Source organism: Coregonus lavaretus (assembly GCF_964263955.1).
Source record: "Coregonus lavaretus genome assembly, chromosome: 25".
Lineage (NCBI taxonomy): Eukaryota > Metazoa > Chordata > Actinopteri > Salmoniformes > Salmonidae > Coregonus > Coregonus lavaretus.
The window spans coordinates 3832071-3852374 of NC_140012.1; the positions used below are offsets into that span (position 1 = coordinate 3832071).

Genomic DNA, 20304 nt, shown 5'->3' on the forward strand with positions numbered 1-20304 from the left:
TGGTGTCACCTGTGTCTACCTGTTCACCTGTGTATTTATGCCCTCACTTCCCAGTGTTCCCTTGCTCAGTTTTCTCTGCTAGTTTCTCTATACTCAGCAGTACTAATCAGTGTCTGATCGAAGAAGTATGTACAAGCGTTCTCCCTGTTTCTTTATTATTTCAGTCGTAGTTACTATTTCGTATTTTGGCTGTCAGCCTGTTTTTGGAGACTTATTTGCTCCACCTTTCTTTAACATGTTACGTCCGTTGTTTTGTATCCTGGCTTCGGGACCACCAGTAAAGATCCTTGTTTCACCATCTCTGCCTACTGCCTACTGTCTATCCTGCACCGCACCGCACCCTTACATACCCCCCTACCTTGTCACAACACAACTGATTGGCTCAAACACGTTAAGAAAGAAATACATTCCACAAATTAACTTTTAAGAAGGCACACCTGTTAATTGAAATGCATTCCAGGTGACTACCTCATGAAGCTGGTTTAGAGAATGCCAAGAGTGTGCAAAGCTGTCATCAAGGCTGTCACGGTTTCGGCCGAGGCTGCTCCTCCTCCTGGTTCGGGCAGGCATCGGCGGTCGTCGTCCCCGGAGTACTAGCTGCCACCGATCTATGTTTCATGTTCGTTTGGTTTGGTCTTGATGTTGTACACCTGTGTCTAGTTAGTCCTCATTAGTGTTCTATTTAAGTCTCGTTGGGTGTGTCTGTGTTTGTGTGTGATTATTTCTGTCGTGTGTTGTGCTTGTTTTGCTTTCGCTCGGTTGAGCCTCACTCCACTGTGTTGGAGCGTTTACGCACATGTTTAGTGCGCCTTTTGTTTGTGTCGCCTTCGTGCGTAGTTTCGCCTTCGGGCAAAGTTTGTTCGTATTTTCCTTGTTGGAATTTGAACTAAAGTCTTTTGGACTATACTTCGGTGTCCTGCGCTTGATTCCACCACTACACCCACCTACAGCATTCTTGACAGAATCACACACCATAAAGAATGGAATCAGCAGGAACCACAGCAGCCCAGGCGACGCTGGAGGACAAGGTCCGTGAACAAAGTGACCAGATCCTGCAGATGGGGTCCGCACTGCAGGAGGTGATCACCACCATCCGAGGCTGGGGGACTCCTCCACCGCCATCCTCCCTGCCAGCACCATCGGCCAGTCAGCCCATTCCCGTTCCGGAACCCCGAGGAGTTCGACTCTCGCTACCGAGGGCCTACGATGGGACCGCGGCCGGGTGTCAGGGATTCCTTCTCCAGGTGGAGCTGTACCTGGCCACCGTGCACCCGGCGCCCTCGGGACATGAGAGCGTGTCCGCCCTGATCTCCTGCCTTTCCGGGAAGGCGTTGGAATGGGCCAACGCGGAGTGGAGGAGGATCGACGCGGATACCATCACCTACGACGAGTTCTCCCGCCGCTTCAGGGCGGTGTTTGACCATCCCCCGGAGGGGAAAGCGGCGGGGGAGCGTCTGGTCTTCCTCCGGCAGGGGAGGAGGAGTGCCCAGGAGTTCGCCCTAGAATTCCGTACTCTAGCGGCAGATGCAGGGTGGAATGTGTCCGCTGTGCGTAATTGGCAAACTCCAACCACTGTAAAAGAGGTGCAGCAGTTCTTGGGCTTTGCGAATTACTACCGGAGGTTTATCCGGGGTTTTGGACAGGTGGCAGCTCCCATCACGTCCCTTCTGAAGGGGGGTCCGGTGCGCCTGCAGTGGTCAGCTGATGCGGACAGGGCCTTTGGGAGACTGAAGGACCTGTTTACGTCGGCTCCGGTGCTGGCGCATCCGGATCCCACAATCCCGTTTCAGGTTGAGGTGGACGCGTCTGAGGCTGGTATAGGGGCCGTTCTCTCTCAACGGTCCGGCTCGCCACCTAAACTCCGCCCCTGTGCTTTTTACTCCAAAAAGCTCAGCCCGGCGGAGCGTAACTATGACGTTGGGGACAGGGAGCTGTTAGCTGTAGTTCAAGCCCTTAAGGTGTGGAGGCATTGGCTTGAGGGGGCTCAACACCCTTTCCTCATTTTGACTGACCATCGGAACCTGGAGTACATCCGGGCAGCGAGGAGACTGAACCCTCGCCAGGCTCGATGGAGTATGTTTCTCACCAGGTTCGTATTTAAAATCACGTACATCCCTGGGTCCCAGAATGGTAAGGCAGATGCACTGTCCCGGCGGTATGACACGGAGGAGAGGTCCGTTGAGCCTACTCCCATACTACCGGAGTCTTGCCTTGTGGCACCGGTGGTGTGGGAGGTCGATGCCGAGATCGAGCGAGCGTTGCGTACAGACCCCAGCCCTCCACAATGTCCTGAGGGTCGGAGGTACGTTCCGCTCGAGATTCGGGATCGACTCATCTACTGGGCTCACACGTCACCCTCCTCTGGACATCCGGGTATTGGCCGGACAGTGCATTGCCTTAGCACTAAATACTGGTGGCCTACTTTGGCTAGGGATGTGAGGGTTTACGTCTCCTCCTGCTCGGTGTGCGCCCAGTGTAAGGCGCCCCGACATCTGCCCAGGGGTAAGTTACAGCCCCTACCCGTTCCACAACGACCATGGTCCCACCTCTCGGTGGATTTTGTAACAGACCTTCCCCTCTCTCAGGGGAATACCACCATCCTGGTCGTTGTGGACCGGTTCTCTAAGGCCTGTCGTCTTCTCCCTATGTCGGGTCTTCCTACTGCCCTACAGACTGCTGAGGCCCTATTTACCCACGTCTTCCGGCATTACGGGATCCCCGAGGATATAGTGTCTGATCGAGGACCCCAGTTTACCTCCCGGGTGTGGAGAGCGTTTATGGAGCGTTTGGGGGTCTCGGTTAGCCTTACTTCGGGGTACCACCCGGAGAGTAACGGGCAGGTAGAACGTGTTAACCAGGATGTGGGTAGGTTTCTGAGGTCGTATTGCCAGGACCGGCCTGAGGAGTGGGCGCGTTACATTCCCTGGGCCGAGATGGCCCAGAATTCTCTCCGCCACTCCTCTACCAACCTAACCCCTTTCCAATGTGTATTAGGTTACCAGCCGGTTCTGGCACCATGGCAGCAGAGCCAGATCGAGGCCCCTGCGGTGGATGATTGGATGAGGCGCTCGGAAGAGACGTGGAACGCTGCCCACGTCCACCTGCAGCGGGCCGTCCGTCGTCACAAGGCGAGCGCCGATCTCCACCGCAGTGAGGGGCCGGTGTACGCACCCGGAGATCGAGTCTGGCTCTCTACCAGAAACCTACCCCTCCGCCTGCCCTGCCGGAAGCTGGGTCGGCGGTTTGTGGGGCCCTTTAAAGTCCTGAGAAGATTGAACGAGGTGTGTTATAAGTTACATCTACCTGTTGAATATAAGAATATTAACCCCTCGTTCCATGTGTCTCTTCTCAGGCCGGTGGTAGCTGGTCCACTCCAGGACAATGAGATAGGAGAGACTCCTCCGCCCCCATTGGACATCGAGGGGGCTCCGGCGTACACCGTTCGGTCCATCTTGGACTCCAGACGCCGGATGGGGGGTCTCCAGTATCTCGTGGAGTGGGAGGGGTACGGCCCGGAGGAGCGGTGCTGCGTGCCGCGGAGGGACATCCTAGACCCATCTCTCCTGTCGGAGTTCCACCGGGACCATCCCGCGCGCCCTGCTCCGCGTCCTCCTGGTCGTCCCCGAGGCCGGGGTCGGCGCACGGCTGGAGCCGCGCGTCAAGGGGGGGGTACTGTCACGGTTTCGGCCGAGGCTGCTCCTCCTCCTGGTTCGGGCAGGCATCGGCGGTCGTCGTCCCCGGAGTACTAGCTGCCACCGATCTATGTTTCATGTTCGTTTGGTTTGGTCTTGATGTTGTACACCTGTGTCTAGTTAGTCCTCATTAGTGTTCTATTTAAGTCTCGTTGGGTGTGTCTGTGTTTGTGTGTGATTATTTCTGTCGTGTGTTGTGCTTGTTTTGCTTTCGCTCGGTTGAGCCTCACTCCACTGTGTTGGAGCGTTTACGCACATGTTTAGTGCGCCTTTTGTTTGTGTCGCCTTCGTGCGTAGTTTCGCCTTCGGGCAAAGTTTGTTCGTATTTTCCTTGTTGGAATTTGAACTAAAGTCTTTTGGACTATACTTCGGTGTCCTGCGCTTGATTCCACCACTACACCCACCTACAGCATTCTTGACAAAGGCAAAGGGCGGCTATTTAAAAAATCTCAAATTTCAATATATTTTGATTTGTTTAACACTTTTCTGATTACTACATGATTCCAAACGTGTTCTTTCATAGTTTTGATGTCTTCACTATTATTCTACAATGTAGAAAATACTAAAAATAAAGAAAAACCCTTGAATGAGTAGGTGTTCTAAAACTTTTGACCAGTAGTGTATGCCAGACTGCTCTTACACAGGTTTTGTAAGGTTCAAGAATACCAGGAAGCCTGAATTTCAGATCCCCATTTGGACATATAAACAATATGCAGATGTGTCCCATCCATATTGTCTGCCTATATGGTAATCCATTACCACAGCTTGGCCAATCAAATGCCTCGATACTGGCATGTCTTTTAAGAGTATTTATGTCTTTATGTTTTATGATTTAGGTCACTCTGTACTGTGAGAGACTACTGCCTTTCAGCTAATCTTGACTATACAGTACATAACTCAAATTCGTTTTCTTCTTTTAAAAGAGAAAGAGAAGGAGAGAGGGCTGTCGTAATATGCGTTGGGTAATGAAACATTTACCCAAGAAAACACATGGCCCTTCCCCTCCATTTTGGTATGTTTCATGAGCTGCTTTCTATATACTGTATGTTGTTCTAAATATATATTATAAACATCGAAAAAAAAAAAAAAGTTTTTAAATGGTTCTTCCTCAGCTCTTAAGGTTCCTTGGAGAATTCTTGCCAGATGAAGAACCTTTGAGTTAAGTGTGGGGTTCTTGACGTGGCATCTACGGTTCTTCAGAATTCTTAAAGATTCTTGAAATGTATGGAAGCCTGCAGATGTCCCTTTCATAGCACATAGCAAATTGGCTAGTGTTAACTTTTGTCAGTGTAACATTTCTAGTGTTGACTCAAGAGTTAAATATACACTGTAAAGAGTTGCATTAACACTCAGTGGTGTAAAATAACTCCAGTGTTGGTGTTAATAACCAGAGTTGAACCAAAACCACACCTATTTTTATCATAGTTCCCAGCATGCTCTATTGCGGGTAGATTTTTTAAAATTGTTTGCTTCAATATCTATGTTTTTGCATGTACATTGATTGATTCATTAACCTTGTGCTACTCAAAAATATATAACATACATTTTTCTAAACTATTTTAATCTGTTACTTATTGCACTCGTTACTGAAATGTTTGTTCCAGTTTAGATGTTCAAGGTAGTCGCATATCTTAGTCTTCCCAACGCTGGCAGTCATTCTGAATGCAACTTGCGGGTGAATAAAAATGCAAAATGTTTGATATCCCCACTCTGGCTGGATTCCAATAGGAATTACACATCACTTTGCGAGTCAGCATAATGTGACTTGCAGGCTAATATAGCCTATAAACTATGAGTTTCAGGCCACTGTATTTGGGGAAAATTAGGCCGTCAAAAGAAGGCCTTATGAAATATGTATTGTCTTAAAGAATGTAATTTGAATGACAACATATTCACTTAGGATCTCATTTGGTGAAGGCCACAGGACTGAAAATGAATGAGTGCAGCTACCATGTCTCCGTCACTAGCAAACACAGTCATGGGTGGTACTAAAATTCACTCAAAAGGCGCCCTGGGAAATATGCAAATAAGGCTTAAAACCCTACAGCAGGGCTATACAATTCCAGTCCTGGAGGGACGAAACATGTGTGGTTCAAAGAACCATCCCATTTATGGTTCTTCAGAGGCCCTAAAATGGTTCCCCTATGGCATCGCTCTCAATAAACTTATTTGGTTCCAGCTTGCACCTTTATTTATAAGAATGTATGTGAACAACAGAGAATATACACATAGGAGACACACAATACAGTGAGGGCACTCAGGCATTTGACATACAGTATATGGGCTCTACTCAAGTATGAATTTATCCCCATAAAATGTATTCCGGTCATATATGTGTTTTATTATTTATATGATAATGCACAAAGTATCTATACTGGATCTATAAGTAAACTGTAGGTCATGTAACTGTAAGAATGTCAGGGAAAAGATGACGCTAGTAGCCATGCACAAATATTATCACTCCAGTGTAATTGACTCAGGAACATTTGAATGGTCCAGCGTAATGAGCTCCACTACACACAGTACAGACAGTCAGGCCACTTACAGACTGCACAGACAGCAAATGCCAGCAAAACAAATCGCCTCAGTGAGTGAGTGAGGAAAATGGGAGCGCGGCGAAGGATGAACATCAAAGTGGAAATAAAGCAACTCCCTTTTTCTAAACTGAGTCACCATCTCTTTACGGGAAACGGTCTGGGCAGATTGCATATCTCAGCGCCGGGACGCTCTTCTAACTTTGCTCGTTTTCTGTTTTTGTTTTTTTGCTCTCTATCCAAGAAATTCGCCCGGAGGAGAGAGAGAGTTTTGGAAAGGAATGAGCTAGGCTCAGAGATGCAAGACATTGTAGTATATGTAAATGATGCTGTTTGAAGATGGGGGTATTCTCCAGAGGCAGAGAGAAAGGGAAGCAGTGTCCAAACAGCAATTGAAGTGTACTAATGACACTCAGTGTGATTTTAGCATATCCCATTGCTTTCTTGGCCGTGTAGGATGTCATTTCGTCAAAATGGTCCAGAGATGGCAGCTTATTTAGGCTGTCGGCTAATGTTTAACTTCCATCCCCAAGTTGAAAGACAGTATCTGCACACCACATCACCTCAGATACTGTGTACTTAAGTTGATTAATTACATCCCACACTTTCTGAAGGCACTGTATGTTATAATAATATAATAATAATATATGACATTTACCAGATGCTTTTATCCAACGCGAATAACATTACAGTGAGTGCATACATTTTTAGTAAGTGTATGTGGGGCTCCCAAGTGGCACAGCGGTCTAAGCACTGCATCTCAGTGCTAGGGCGTCACTACAGACCCTGGTTTGATTCCAGGCTGTATCACAATCCGGCCGTGATTGGGAGTCCCATAGGGCGGCACACAATTGGCCCAGCGTCGTTCTTAAGTGACTTGCCTAGTTAAATAAAGGTAAAATAGAAAAATGTGATCACTTTGGGAATTGAACAAATTGCCTTGGCATTGCTAGCTACACAGGACCACTGTACCCATATATTGTTATAGACTGGATGTTGTCGTTTAGTTTTAGTACATATAGGGCAACCTACAGTTTGAAATTAAGCCTGCCTTTTTGGATATCTCAAATGAACCCTTTGACAGGATAATATTCAGCTTGAGGTCTTAAATAATAATAATAATATGCCATTTAGCAGACGCTTTTATCCAAAGCGACTTACAGTCATGCGTGCATACATTTTTGTGTATGGGGGTTGATTGATATGATGTCTCTGACTGATTGTACTCCTGTTGTACTGTCGGATTTGATCAATGGTTAATAAATAAGTACCAGTTTTTAGCACCCATGTCGTGCATTATAATGCATTATGCATAGCTCAAATGGCATAATAAATGTACTTATAGTTATTATGAAGAGGATCTCATAGGAAGTATTGATATTTACTCAGGTACCAATCATACAGTGCTTTATACAGTAGCACCATAATAGCAGTAGTGGGAGTATAAGGAGTACCTATATGGCTAATTGGAGGGTGATTGGAGGGTGTTTTAGCAATTTTTGCATTTGCAGAACTTTTTAAAAGTAGGGGGTTAATAACATGACTGAATGGGGAGTATTGGCTCCCCACTACTGTTACATTGCAATGATGTGTAATGGATCATGTAGATGATTATGTTAAAATAGAGTGCTATCTCAAGCACTTTGGGCTTTAGGGATTTCCACTGTATGATTAATATAGTAGTTGTAAGGGTCCAAAAGTTGGTCAATACATAATGTACAATAGGGCTGTCAGTCATTTTACTTTGTGTATAATACTTTGATTTATGCGTGAATTGTTATTTCAACATGACATATTTTCAAATAATCTGGCTAGTTATTGGAACATAAATTGGGACCACATTTAATCACGCTGTGCCGCAAACAGGCTCAATGACACACGTTTCAGGCCCTTTATGTTGAACATTCAATATGAGGGGGTGAGCACGTGCCCCATCCTGATTTTGAAACCCATTCAGTGCACTCTGAGATACATAGATATTTATAATTCATCAGCTTTATCCTTTAATGACTATATGTTCTGTTTCCACATCCCTTTCTTTTGTGTCCTCTCCATCTTTCTTTCACTCCCCCTTTCTCTGTGTCCGTTCTGCGCCAATGAAACAGTAGTCTGTATTCTCATTCCAGCCAGGTCCACTCTCCCTTTTCTCCATTCTGCAGGTTTATGATGCGTGGATCCCAGTTTTCAACTTTTTCCACCGCTTCTCCTTAGGCTGTCATGCCAAAAAAGGACATACCCAAATATAACTGCCTGTTGCTCAGGACCTGAAGCAAGGATATGCATATTCTTGATACCATTTGAAAGGAAGCACTTTGAAGTTTGTTGAAATGTGAAATTAATGTAGGAGAATATAACACATTAGATCTGGTAAAAGATAATACAAACAAAAAAACATGCGTTGTCTATTTTTTTGTTTTGTTACATTAATTAATAAATTAAATAAATTAATTTTAATATGCCATTTAGCAGACGCTTTTATCCAAAGCGACTTACAGTCATGCGTGCATACATTTTTGTGTATGGGTGATCGAACCCACTACCTTGGCGTTACAAGCGCCGTGCTCTACCAGCTGAGCAAGAGAAAGGCCACAATATAATATTGCAGTTTAGGCGCAATTTAGATTTTGGCAGCAGTAGGTGTGCAAAGTATCAGATTGATCCAGTGAAGCATTGCAATACTGGACTATTTTGTATCAAGTCTGCCTAAATGTGCCGAATTGGTCAATTGATACATTTTCAAGTACATAACTATAGAGAACATACAAAAATTATATGGTAATACAAAATGTAAGTTTACACACTCCCAAGAATGTCATACATGATGGATCATTGGCTTATACTCTAACTATCTAGATGGCCGGGCGGGGTGGGTGTGGAGCCAGAGACAGCAGGGGTTCAAACTGTAAAACCCAGTTCCTACATTTGAATACAAAAATGGATTTTATCAAACAAAACTATGCTACATTTTATCTATGGGACCCTTAGGATGACAAATCAGAGCAAGATTACTGAATGTAAGTACATTATTTACCTTCAGAGGTGAATGTATCAAACCAGTTGCTGTGATACGTTTATTGTTGTTGTGCACTCTCCTCAAACAATAGCATGGTATTTTTTCACTGTAATAGCTACTGTAAATTAGACAGTGCAGTTAGATTAACAAGAATTTAAGCTTTCTCCCCATATAAGACATGTCTATGTCCTGGAAAGTTTGCTGTTACTTACAACAGTCATGCTAATCACATTAGCGCACGTTAGCTCAACCGTCCCGTATACGGGACACCGATCCTGTAGAGGTTAATAACCTGGGCTCATCTCATCTGACCGAGTAATGCCCTGCAGTGTCCTGTACGGGCTGACTAACTGTTGAGCAACACACCATCTGTTTTTCTAGCTCTGTTGTTTGTATATGACTGTAACCCTTCTCTCCTTCCTCTTTCTTTTCTCCTTTACTGTCCCTCTATCTTCAACTTTCTCTTTGCCTTCTGTCTTTTTGCCTTTCCCCTGCTCTCTCTGTCCCTCCACTCTCTGGTTCTTTCTGTTCCTCTCTTCCAGTACTGCGCATTCCTCTCCCTTTTGTTCATCCTCATCTCCATCTCCACATTCTGCATGGAGACGCACGAGGCCTTCAATACCATCTACAACAAGACGGAGAACGTGACGGAGGGAAACGTGACGCGCGAGGTGATCGTCTACGAGGTGGTGACCGACAGCTGGCTTATGTACGTGGAGGGCATGTGCGTCATCTGGTTCACCATTGAGGTGATGGCGCGTGTGGTCTTCTGCCCGGACAAGGTCGAGTTCTTCAGGAGCACCCTCAACATCATCGACTTCATTGCCATCATGCCCTTCTACCTGGAGGTGGGGCTGAGCGGCCTGTCCTCCAAAGCTGCCAAGGACGTGTTGGGCTTCCTGCGTGTGGTCCGCTTTGTCCGTATCCTGCGTATCTTCAAGCTGACCCGCCACTTCGTGGGGCTTCGTGTCCTGGGCCACACGCTCCGCGCTAGCACCAACGAGTTCCTCCTGCTCATCATCTTCCTTGCTCTCGGAGTGCTCATCTTCGCCACCATGATCTACTATGCCGAGCGAATAGGCGCAGACCCTGATGACCCTACGGCTGCCAAACACACAAACTTCAAGAACATCCCAATTGGCTTCTGGTGGGCTGTGGTCACTATGACCACTCTGGGCTACGGGGACATGTACCCCGAGACGTGGTCGGGGATGCTGGTGGGCGCGCTGTGCGCCCTGTCGGGGGTACTGACCATCGCCATGCCTGTGCCTGTCATCGTCAACAACTTTGGCATGTACTACTCACTGGCCATGGCTAAGCAGAAGCTGCCCAAGAAAAAGGGCAAGCACATCCCCCGGCCCACCATGCCTGGCTCGCCCAACTACTGCAAGCCCGACGCCCTCGCCATGGCCACCGCCTCGCCCCATAGGATCCTGGGTAATGTACTCGGCGAGGTGATCGGGTCCGGAGGCCTTGACTGCCCCCTCGCTCAAGAGGAGATCATTGAAATCAACCGAGGTGAGACATTTCTATTTTTAATCCTCAGCCCCCTATTTTAAGACACAGACTGCAAGTTAACAAACTGGCTTCGACCTTGAATCGTAAGATTGGCATGAGTTTGTAAACACAACATGGAGCTTCGCTGAGCATCTGGGCACACCACCACTGGCCTCCACAAGGTCGTAGAACACAAATTACCCTGGCAAAATATTATATTCTTGGCAAAGAGGTTGTCAAACTGTACAGTTTAGCATCAACAGATATCCATTGAAATCAAACTTGGGACAGGGATTTGCACAGTAAGTGGGTGACTCTGGGTTGTATAAGACTTAGGAATCAGAATGTTATCTGACAGCTAGTTACAGGGACTCAGTAATCTCAGCAATAGTACAGTCCTGCAGATCCATGGGGTGTGGGTTTAGAGTGCCTCTATCCCTGATAGGGATGGGGGGGGGGGGGGGGTGGGCTGATTCTGAATCTGCCCTTGAGAGATAGCTAACCCATCAGAACTCATGGGTAATTTAGGATCAACTGGCGAGTCCACATTTTCCGATAGGCCTCCATCTGTCTGCGTAGAACAAACACAGTACTTTAAAACCTAATTTGGATCTCTTCATAACAGCCTAATATACATACGTTTGGTTCAATAGTTTGGTTCAAATGTCAGACAATTTTTTTTTGAAAACTCTAGTGTAATATTTAGTACGTAATACATACAGTAATTCCTATATCATTTGGCATGATTGTGTATTACCTATGAACCCAAGATCCACACATGACAATACTGCACATGTTGTGTATTTTGTAGCCCTGGAGAAATCATCAGTGAGTCTGCAATTATAGTATTTTATTGCATCAGCATCTATAGTATCCCACCACTTTCTCGCTATCTTTCACACTCTCTTTTATAAGGGTTTTGCTGTAGGTTGTCAGTAAGTTGATGAGCAGGAACTCATGTGAGATAAGATTTGACAGCTGTGTCTGAGCATATGAGCACCAGCCACCCTGCAGCATCAACTCGCACCCCGAACCACCGCTTACATTTACATTTTAGTCATTTAGCAGACGCTCTTATCCAGAGCGACTTACAGTTAGTGAGTACATACATATTTGTATTTATTTTTCATACTGGCCCCCCGCGGGAATCGAACCCACAACTCTGGCGTTGCAAACACCATGCTCTACCAATATCCCTGCCGGCCATTCCCTCCCCTACCCTGGACGACGCTGGGCCAATTGTGCACCGCCCCAAGGGTCTCCCGGTCACGGCCGGCTACGACAGAGCCTGCCGTGAGCTTAAATCACTACATCCAGTGTTTAGTTTACCATGCTGTCTAGCTAAGCCAGGATGGACATGAACTTTGACACATTGGCAATTATCAATTACATATCATAGTAGAGTGTATATTTGGGTGTTTTAGAAAACACAGTAGCTTAAGATGGTATTTAGCCCTGAGCTCTAGACTACATATAGCCACAGGAGATTGGTGGCACCTTAATTGTGGAGGACGGTCTCGTGGTAATTGCTGGAGCGGAATAGGTGGAATGGTATCGAATACATCAACAACATGATTTCCATGTTTGATGCCAACAGTCCCCTGTAGCTCAGTTGGTAGAGCATGGCGCTTGCAACGCCAGTGTTGTGGGTTCGTTTCCCACGGGGGGCCAGTATGAAAATGTATTCACTCACTAATTGTAAGTCGTTCTGGATAAGAGCGTCTGGTAAAATGCCATTCCATTTGCTCCATTCCAGCCATTATTATGAGCCGTCCTCCCCTCAGCAGCTTCCTGTGCATTTAGCCTTCATTTGAAACGACTGCTCTTCATTAATGCTATTTACTTTATCATACACAGTGAAAAATACCATTTTTGTGAGTCCTAATAAAATACTCTATTGCATTGTATTTTTGTTCAGTAGGACACCATAGTTTGGGATTAGATTCGGCCCATTTTTAAGCTATTTTACTGAATCTGTCTCTGTCTCTGATTATGTATCTCATCTGCAGTATTCAATTGTGATCAGTAGCTTGTAGTAACACCTCCTCCCCCTATCCCTTTGACTATTTTCTTACACACTTTTCTCCAGTGATGGGAGACTGTATCGGTGGGCCAAGGTGCCATGCCAAAACCTCAGATATAGCAGCCAATCAAAGCCCCTAAGCTCACAACAGCAAGCTCTCTGATTGGGTCAATTGAATCATCAAGTAAGCAACTCCTCTCCTCCGGCTATGTTCCAATACCCATACCAACATACTATGTAGAGTGAAGCAATGTAATGGCCATGCATCCTAAGTGGTATGCTAGTGTGGATATGGAAACACAGCCCGGTTTGGCCTCAGTCTCCCATCACGACCTTCCTCCTCTACTATCCAGGTACCTCACTTATCTCCTACCCTCCTATTCCTTCCTTCTCCTTTACTCTCTCCTTCTCCCTTGCTCTCCTTCCATCCCCCCTTTCCCCATCTCTCCTTCTTTTCCAAAAGATTCCAAGCAGAACGGCGACGCGGCCACTGCGGCCCTGGCGAACGAGGACTGCCCCACCATTGACCAGGTGCTGAGTCCGGAGCGAGAGGGCGCCAGAGTAACACGGGAACGCTACCAGCAGGACCGTGCTTGCTTCCTGCTCAACACCAGGGAATTCCGCGCCACAGATGGGAATGTGCGGAAAGGTATGTCGTTCCCGCAGGGGACGGGACTGTAAACACACACTACGTAGTCAACAGAGCTACACACAAGATTCCATAAGGCACAAGATTCCATAAGGCACAAGATTCCATAAGGCACAAGATTCCATAAGACACAAGCACTGAGAAAGATACAGATTCTCCCTATATAGAAGATGCCAACAGGGAAGGTGTGCAAGACACAAATACACTAATTATGTATACATGATCAAATACAGCATATATGGGAACTGATTTGTGGTTAGTTAGAGAGAACACACAGGCAAACACAAGCAATGGCCAACAGCATCATGGGAAGAGACATGACTGTGTTTGTGTGACAGGGAGGTTCCAAACATTAAGTTCTGACAGGACGCAACAACACCCACCTACACCAACACCTTTACTCTTCTGCTCTGCTCTGGTCTATACTGTCCTTGTTGTCATCCATCACACTTGGTATCACTAGCGGTTTCGGGGGGGGACCAGTGCCCCTGTGACAACAAGCTTGGACCCCCTTGTGGCCTCCCTAAATGCGGAGTCTGAAATAATTATCACAGAATTAATTTTTGCGATCATGTTCTTTTTATCTTATTTTTTTACATCCGTTATTAGACAGTGACAAAGCGAAACACTAAAGTAACCCAACACATTTTCTAGTGGGACTCCTTTAGGCGGAACACAACTGTATCGTACCACATGGATCTGCAAGTTTTTTTCGATTCAGAAGTTGAAAGAAATTTGGCGCAAATAATATTGTTCAAGCAAGAAGAAGGAAATGAAGAGAGGTGAGCAAAAATGTTTGATATGTTGTATTTGTAACATAGTTAACTATTAAATGCATTACAGAAGTGTAATGTTAGATCAGCTAATGTTAACCTGGCCGTTTGTTACTTTCTTTGTGAATTAATTAATGAATTGGCTTGAATCCTGGGCTATGTATTCGTTTGCATTGTTTTTGGTTTAGTTTTGTAGCTAATTCTAACAGTCAGGCATCGAAAAATGTATGGCAATATGAAAAAGGATATCATATTTAATCAAAAACACATGGTGCTTTTACTTAAACCACACATTGTAACGTTAAAAGGTTAGACATGAAAGCTAGCTACCTAGCAAGTCAGTTATTTTCAGTAAATGAATTAATAAGCTTGGTCCCCATTGCTTTTGCTCTATAGTTCTCACCAACATAAAGAGAAAAAAGGACATAATGTCCTTCTTCCAAAGAAAAGACAAGGCAGAAAGTCAGACAGAGCCAGAGGGTTCAAGTGTGGAGAGAGCAAGAGAGAGCAGAGAGCCTGCAGAGAGAGAGCAGGAAGACTTGTCCATTGGAGAGACTGAGAGTGAAGGCATAGTAGAGCAGGAAAGTGAGACAGATGGAGAGACTGAGGCTGAGGGGGACGTAGAGGCTGAGAGTGAGACACCAACAGAGGACCCATGTGCATCCACAGGCAGTGGACAATCAGGTTTGGGATGTTGAATAAATCTGTGGTTACTTGTAAAGCAGTGCAATTAGTCAGTTTATATGGTGTATAGAAATGTCGGTTTATGATTGAAATTAATTCTCATTTAACATGCTATTGGGCTTGTGATATAGATATCAGATGGATTTCAGAAGTTGTCTGATGGCTATGGTATGTGTCTAAAATTACCCAAATAGATACTTTTAATTATAGTTTTCTTTCTTCGACAGATGTCAGCAAATCCCGGGAGGACCCACCGGTGCAGCCAGTGATGAACATGTACCCAAGAACTCTGGTGGGGGACAGGAGGAGGAGCTTCAAGGCGGCCTGGTACCACATCCACCCCTGGCTTGAATATTCAAAAAAATCAGACTCTGTCTTTTGTTACGCCTGCAGGCATTTTAGCCTTCCCAAAGTCTCAGACTGTATTTGATTCAAAATTGGGTTTTAACAACTGGAAGAAGGCAACTTACAAAGAGGGGGAATTTGCAATTCATGCAAGGTCTGAGCAGCACAAACAAGCAATGATTACATGGAGAGACTATCAGAAAGCTGTAAAAAGTAATGCAACACTGGTAAATGCACTAAACAAGGAACACAACAAACAGGTTCAAGAAAATCGGGACTATATCAAAACAATAGACGTACTACTACTTACAGCCACACAAAACATTGCACAAAGAGGACACAATGAGTCTGCAGAGTCTGATAATAACGGGAACTTCATGGCAATCCTAGAAACAATAGCTAAGCATGACACAACAGTGAAAAAAAAGGTTAACTTCCATTCATAATGCAAAATACCCAAGCAAAGATATTCAGAATGAGGTTCTGAGTTGTTTGGCAGACATGGTTCGAACAAAAATTATAGAAGAAGTGAAAGACAGTGAGGTCTTTAGCATAATGGCAGACGACACAAAATATGTAAAAAAAGGAGCAGTTATCTCTAGTACTCAGGTACAATTTCAGTGGAGCTGTCCATGAGAGCTTTCTCCACTTTGAATCGGCTGATCGACTAGATGCAGCAGGGCTTACTGACAAAATCATACACATATTAGAAAGTCATGGTCTTGAATACAAAAACAACCTAGTAGGCCAAGCATATGACGGTGCTTCAGTTATGAGTGGCAAGCATTCAGGCGTCCAGTCACGCATTAAAGAACAAGCAAAGCATGCCTTTAACATACACTGCAATGAGCACTGTCTAAACTTAGTTTTAGTGGATACAGTCAAAGCTGTCGCTGAGGTAGGACTGTTCTTCTCCTCACTAGAAAGATTGTATGTCTTCACATCTGGGTCATATGTGCATACAAAATGGCTTAGCGTACAAAGAGAGATGTACCCAGGTGCACCTAGAGAGCTTCAGAGACTAAGTGACACTCTCTGGGCATGTCGATACAGTATATGGCTCTACATACAGTTGAAGTTGGAGGTTTACATACACTTAGGTTGGAGTCATTAAAACTCGTTTTTCAACCACTCCACAAATTTCTTGTGTTTTGGCAAGTCGGTTAGGACATCTACTTTGTGCATGACACAAGTAATTTTTACAACAATTGTTTACAGACAGATTATTCAGGTTATGGATGACGTGTGAAATGCTTGATAATGTATGTGATATCAATAGAGAGGTATACTTTCTGGGTGATTTTAAATACTTTCATCAGGCTGCCCACTCAAGAGAAAGTTTCAAACTGTAACCAGTGCCTGCAACCTGGTTCAGGTTGTCAACCTACCAGGGTGGTTACAAACAGTACAGGAATTAAATCATCAACATGTATTGATCATATCCTTACTAATGCTGCAGATATTTGTTTGAAAGCAGTATCCAAATCCATTGGATGTAGTGATCACAATATAGTAGCCATATCTAGGAAAACCAAAGTTTCAAAGGCCTAATATTGTGTATAAGAGGTCATACAATAAGTTTTCTAGTGATTCCTATGTTGTTGATGTAAATAATATACAGTTGAAGTCAGAAGTTTACATACACCGTAGCCAAATACATTTAAACTCAGTTTTTCACAATTCCTAACATTTAATCCTAGTAAAAATTCCCTGTTTTAGGTCAGTTAGGATCACCACTTTATTTTAAGAATGTAAATGTCAGAATAATAGTAGAGAGAATGATTTATTTAAGCTTTTATTTATTTCATCACATTCCCAGTGGGTCAGAAGTTTACATACACTCAATTAGTATTTGGTAGCTTTGCCTTTAAATTGTTTAACTTGGGTCAAACGTTTCGGGTAGCGTTCCACAAGCTTCCCACAATAAGTTGGGTGAATTTTGGCCCATTCCTCCTGAAAGAGCTGGTGTAACTGAGTCAGGTTTGTAGGCCTCCTTGCTCGCACACACTTTTTCAGTTCTGCCCACACATTTTCTATAGGATTGTGGTCAGGGCTTTGTGATGGCCACTCCAATACCTTGACTTTGTTGTCCTTAAGCCATTTTGCCACAACTTTGGAAGTATGCTTGGGGTCATTGTCCATTTGGAAGACCCATTTGCGACCAAGCTTTCACTTCCTGACTGATGTCTTGAGATGTTGCTTCAATATATCCACATCATTTTCCTTCCTCATGATGCCGTCTATTTTGTGAAGTGCACCAGTCCCTCCTGCAGCAAAGCACCCCCACAGCATGATGCTACCACCCCTGTGCTTCACGGTTGGGATGGTGTTCTTTGGCTTGCAAGCAACCCCCTTTTTCCTCCAAACATAACGATGGTCATTATGGCCAAACAGTTCTATTTTTGTTTCATCAGACCAGAGGACATTTCTCAAAAAAGTACGATCTTTGTCCCCATGTGCAGTTGCAAACCGTAGTCTGGCTTTTGGAGCAGTGGCTTCTTCCTTGCTGAGCGTCCCTTCAGGTTATGTCGATATACAGTGGGGAGAACAAGTATTTGATACACTGCCGATTTTGCAGGTTTTCCTACTTACAAAGCATGTAGAGGTCTGTAATTTTTATCACATTGTATGATTTTTAAGTAATTCATTTGCTTTTTATTGCATGACATAAGTATTTGATACATCAGAAAAGCAGAACTTAATATTTGGTACAGAAACCTTTGTTTGCAATTACAGAGATCATACGTTTCCTGTAGGTCTTGACCAGGTTTGCACACACTGCAGCAGGGATTTTGGCCCACTCCTCCATACAGACCTTCTCCAGATCCTTCAGGTTTCGGGGCTGTCGCTGGGCAATACGGACTTTCAGCTCCCTCAAAGATTTTCTATTGGGTTCAGGACTGGAGACTGGCTAGGCCACTCCAGGACCTTGAGATGCTTCTTACGGAGCCACTCCTTAGTTGCCCTGGCTGTGTGTTTCGGGTCGTTGTCATGCTGGAAGACCCAGCCACAACCCATCTTCAATGCTCTTACTGAGGGAAGGAGGTTGTTGGCCAAGATCTCGCGATACATGGCCCCTTCCATCCTCCCCTCAATACGGTGCAGTCGTCCTGTCCCCTTTGCAGAAAAGCATCCCCAAAGAATGATTTTTCCACCTCCATGCTTCACGGTTGGGATGGTGTTCTTGGGGTTGTACTCATCCTTCTTCTTCCTCCAAACACGGCGAGTGGAGTTTAGAACAAAAAGCTATATTTTTGTCTCATCAGACCACATGACCTTCTCCCATTCCTCCTCTGGATCATCCAGATGGTCATTGGCAAACTTCAGACGGGCCTGGACATGCGCTGGCTTGAGCAGGGGGACCTTGCGTGTGCTGCAGGATTTTAATCCATGACGGTGTAGTGTGTTACTAATGGTTTTCTTTGAGACTGTGGTCCCAGCTCTCTTCAGGTCATTGACCAGGTCCTGCCGTGTAGTTCTGGGCTGATCCCTCACCTTCCTCATGATCATTGATGCCCCACGAGGTGAGATCTTGCATGGAGCCCGAGACCGAGAGTGATTGACCGTCATCTTGAACTTCTTCCATTTTCTAATAATTGCGCCAACAGTTGTTGCCTTCTCACCAAGCTGCTTGCCTATTGTCCTGTAGCCCATCCCAGCCTTGTGCAGGTCTACAATTTTAACCCTGATGTCCTTACACAGCGCTCTGGTCTTGGCCATTGTGGAGAGGTTGGAGTCTGTTTGATTGAGTGTGTGGACAGGTGTCTTTTATACAGGTAACGAGTTCAAACAGGTGCAGTTAATACAGGTAATGAGAGGAGAACAGGAGGGCTTCTTAAAGAAAAACTAACAGGTCTGTGAGAGCCGGAATTCTTACTGGTTGGTAGGTGATCAAATATGTATGTCATGCAATAAAATGCAAATTAATTACTTTAAAAAATCATACAATGTGATTTTCTGGATTTTTGTTTTAGATTCCGTCTCTCACAGTTGAAGTGTACCTATGATAAAAATTACAGACCTCTACATGCTTTGTAAGTAGGAAAACCTGCAATATCGTCAGTGTATCAAATACTTGTTCTCCCCACTGTAGTACTCGTTTTACTGTGGATATAGATACTTTTGTACCTGTTTCCTCCAGCATCTTCACAAGGTCCTTTGCTGTTGTTCTGGGATTGATTTGCACTTTTCGTACCAAAGTACGTTCATCTCTAGGAGACAGAATGCGTCTCCTTCCTGAGCGGTATGACGGCTGCGTGGTCCCATGGTGTTTATACTTGCGTACTATTGTTTGTACAGATGAACATGATACCTTCAGGCATTTGGAAATTGCTCCCAAGGATGAACCAGACTTGTGGAGGTCTACATTTTTTTTTCTGAGGTCTTGGCTGATTTCTTTTGATTTTCCCATGATGTCAAGCAAAGAGGCACTGAGTTTGAAGGTAGGCCCTGAAATAAATCCACAGGTACACCTCCAATTGACAAAAATTATGTCAATTAGCCTATCAGAAGCTTCTAAAGCCATGACATCATTTTCTGGAATTTTCCAAGCTGTTTAAAGGCACAGTCAACTTAGTGTATGTAAACTTCTGACCCACTGGAATTATGATACAGTGAATAATAAGTGAAATAATCTAACTTCCGACTTCAACTGTATGTTGGTCCGTGGTGTGTAATGAGGAGCAAACAGACACTGCACTTGACACATTTTTGAAATAGCTTATTCCAGTTACTAATAAGCATGCACCATTAAGAAAATGACTGTAAAAACGTTTAAATCCCTGTGGATTGATGAGGAATTGAACAATTTTATAGTTGAGAGGGATGAGGCAAAGAATAGTAAAGCCCCCTTTACTGGCTCAAACAGCCGACCAATTAGCCTGTTACCAATCCTTAGTAAACTATTGGAAAAAAGTGTTTTTGACCAGATACAATGATATTTTGCTGTAAACAAATTGAAAACAAACGTTCTGCATTTATATAGAAAAGGACATTCAACAAGCACAGCACTTCCACAAATGACTAATGATTGGCTGAGAGAAATTGATGATAATAAGATTGTGGGGGCTGTTTTGTTAGACTTCAGTGCGGCTT

At 44.7% G+C, this 20304-nt stretch overlaps 1 protein-coding gene across 1 annotated transcript in view; it reads left to right on the top strand.

Moving 5' to 3' along the window:
• The window catches only part of LOC311101092 (voltage-gated potassium channel KCNC1-like), a gene marked incomplete at its 3' end in the record, with an annotated part of 64778 nt that overhangs the window by 35269 nt on the left and 9205 nt on the right, over positions 1-20304 (top strand). Inside the window, exons 2-3 of the mRNA XM_084142148.1 lie at positions 9782-10757; positions 13223-13408. Coding sequence (XP_083998274.1) covers positions 9782-10757; positions 13223-13408 — 1162 coding nt within the window. The remainder of the gene's footprint in view (positions 1-9781; positions 10758-13222; positions 13409-20304) is intronic.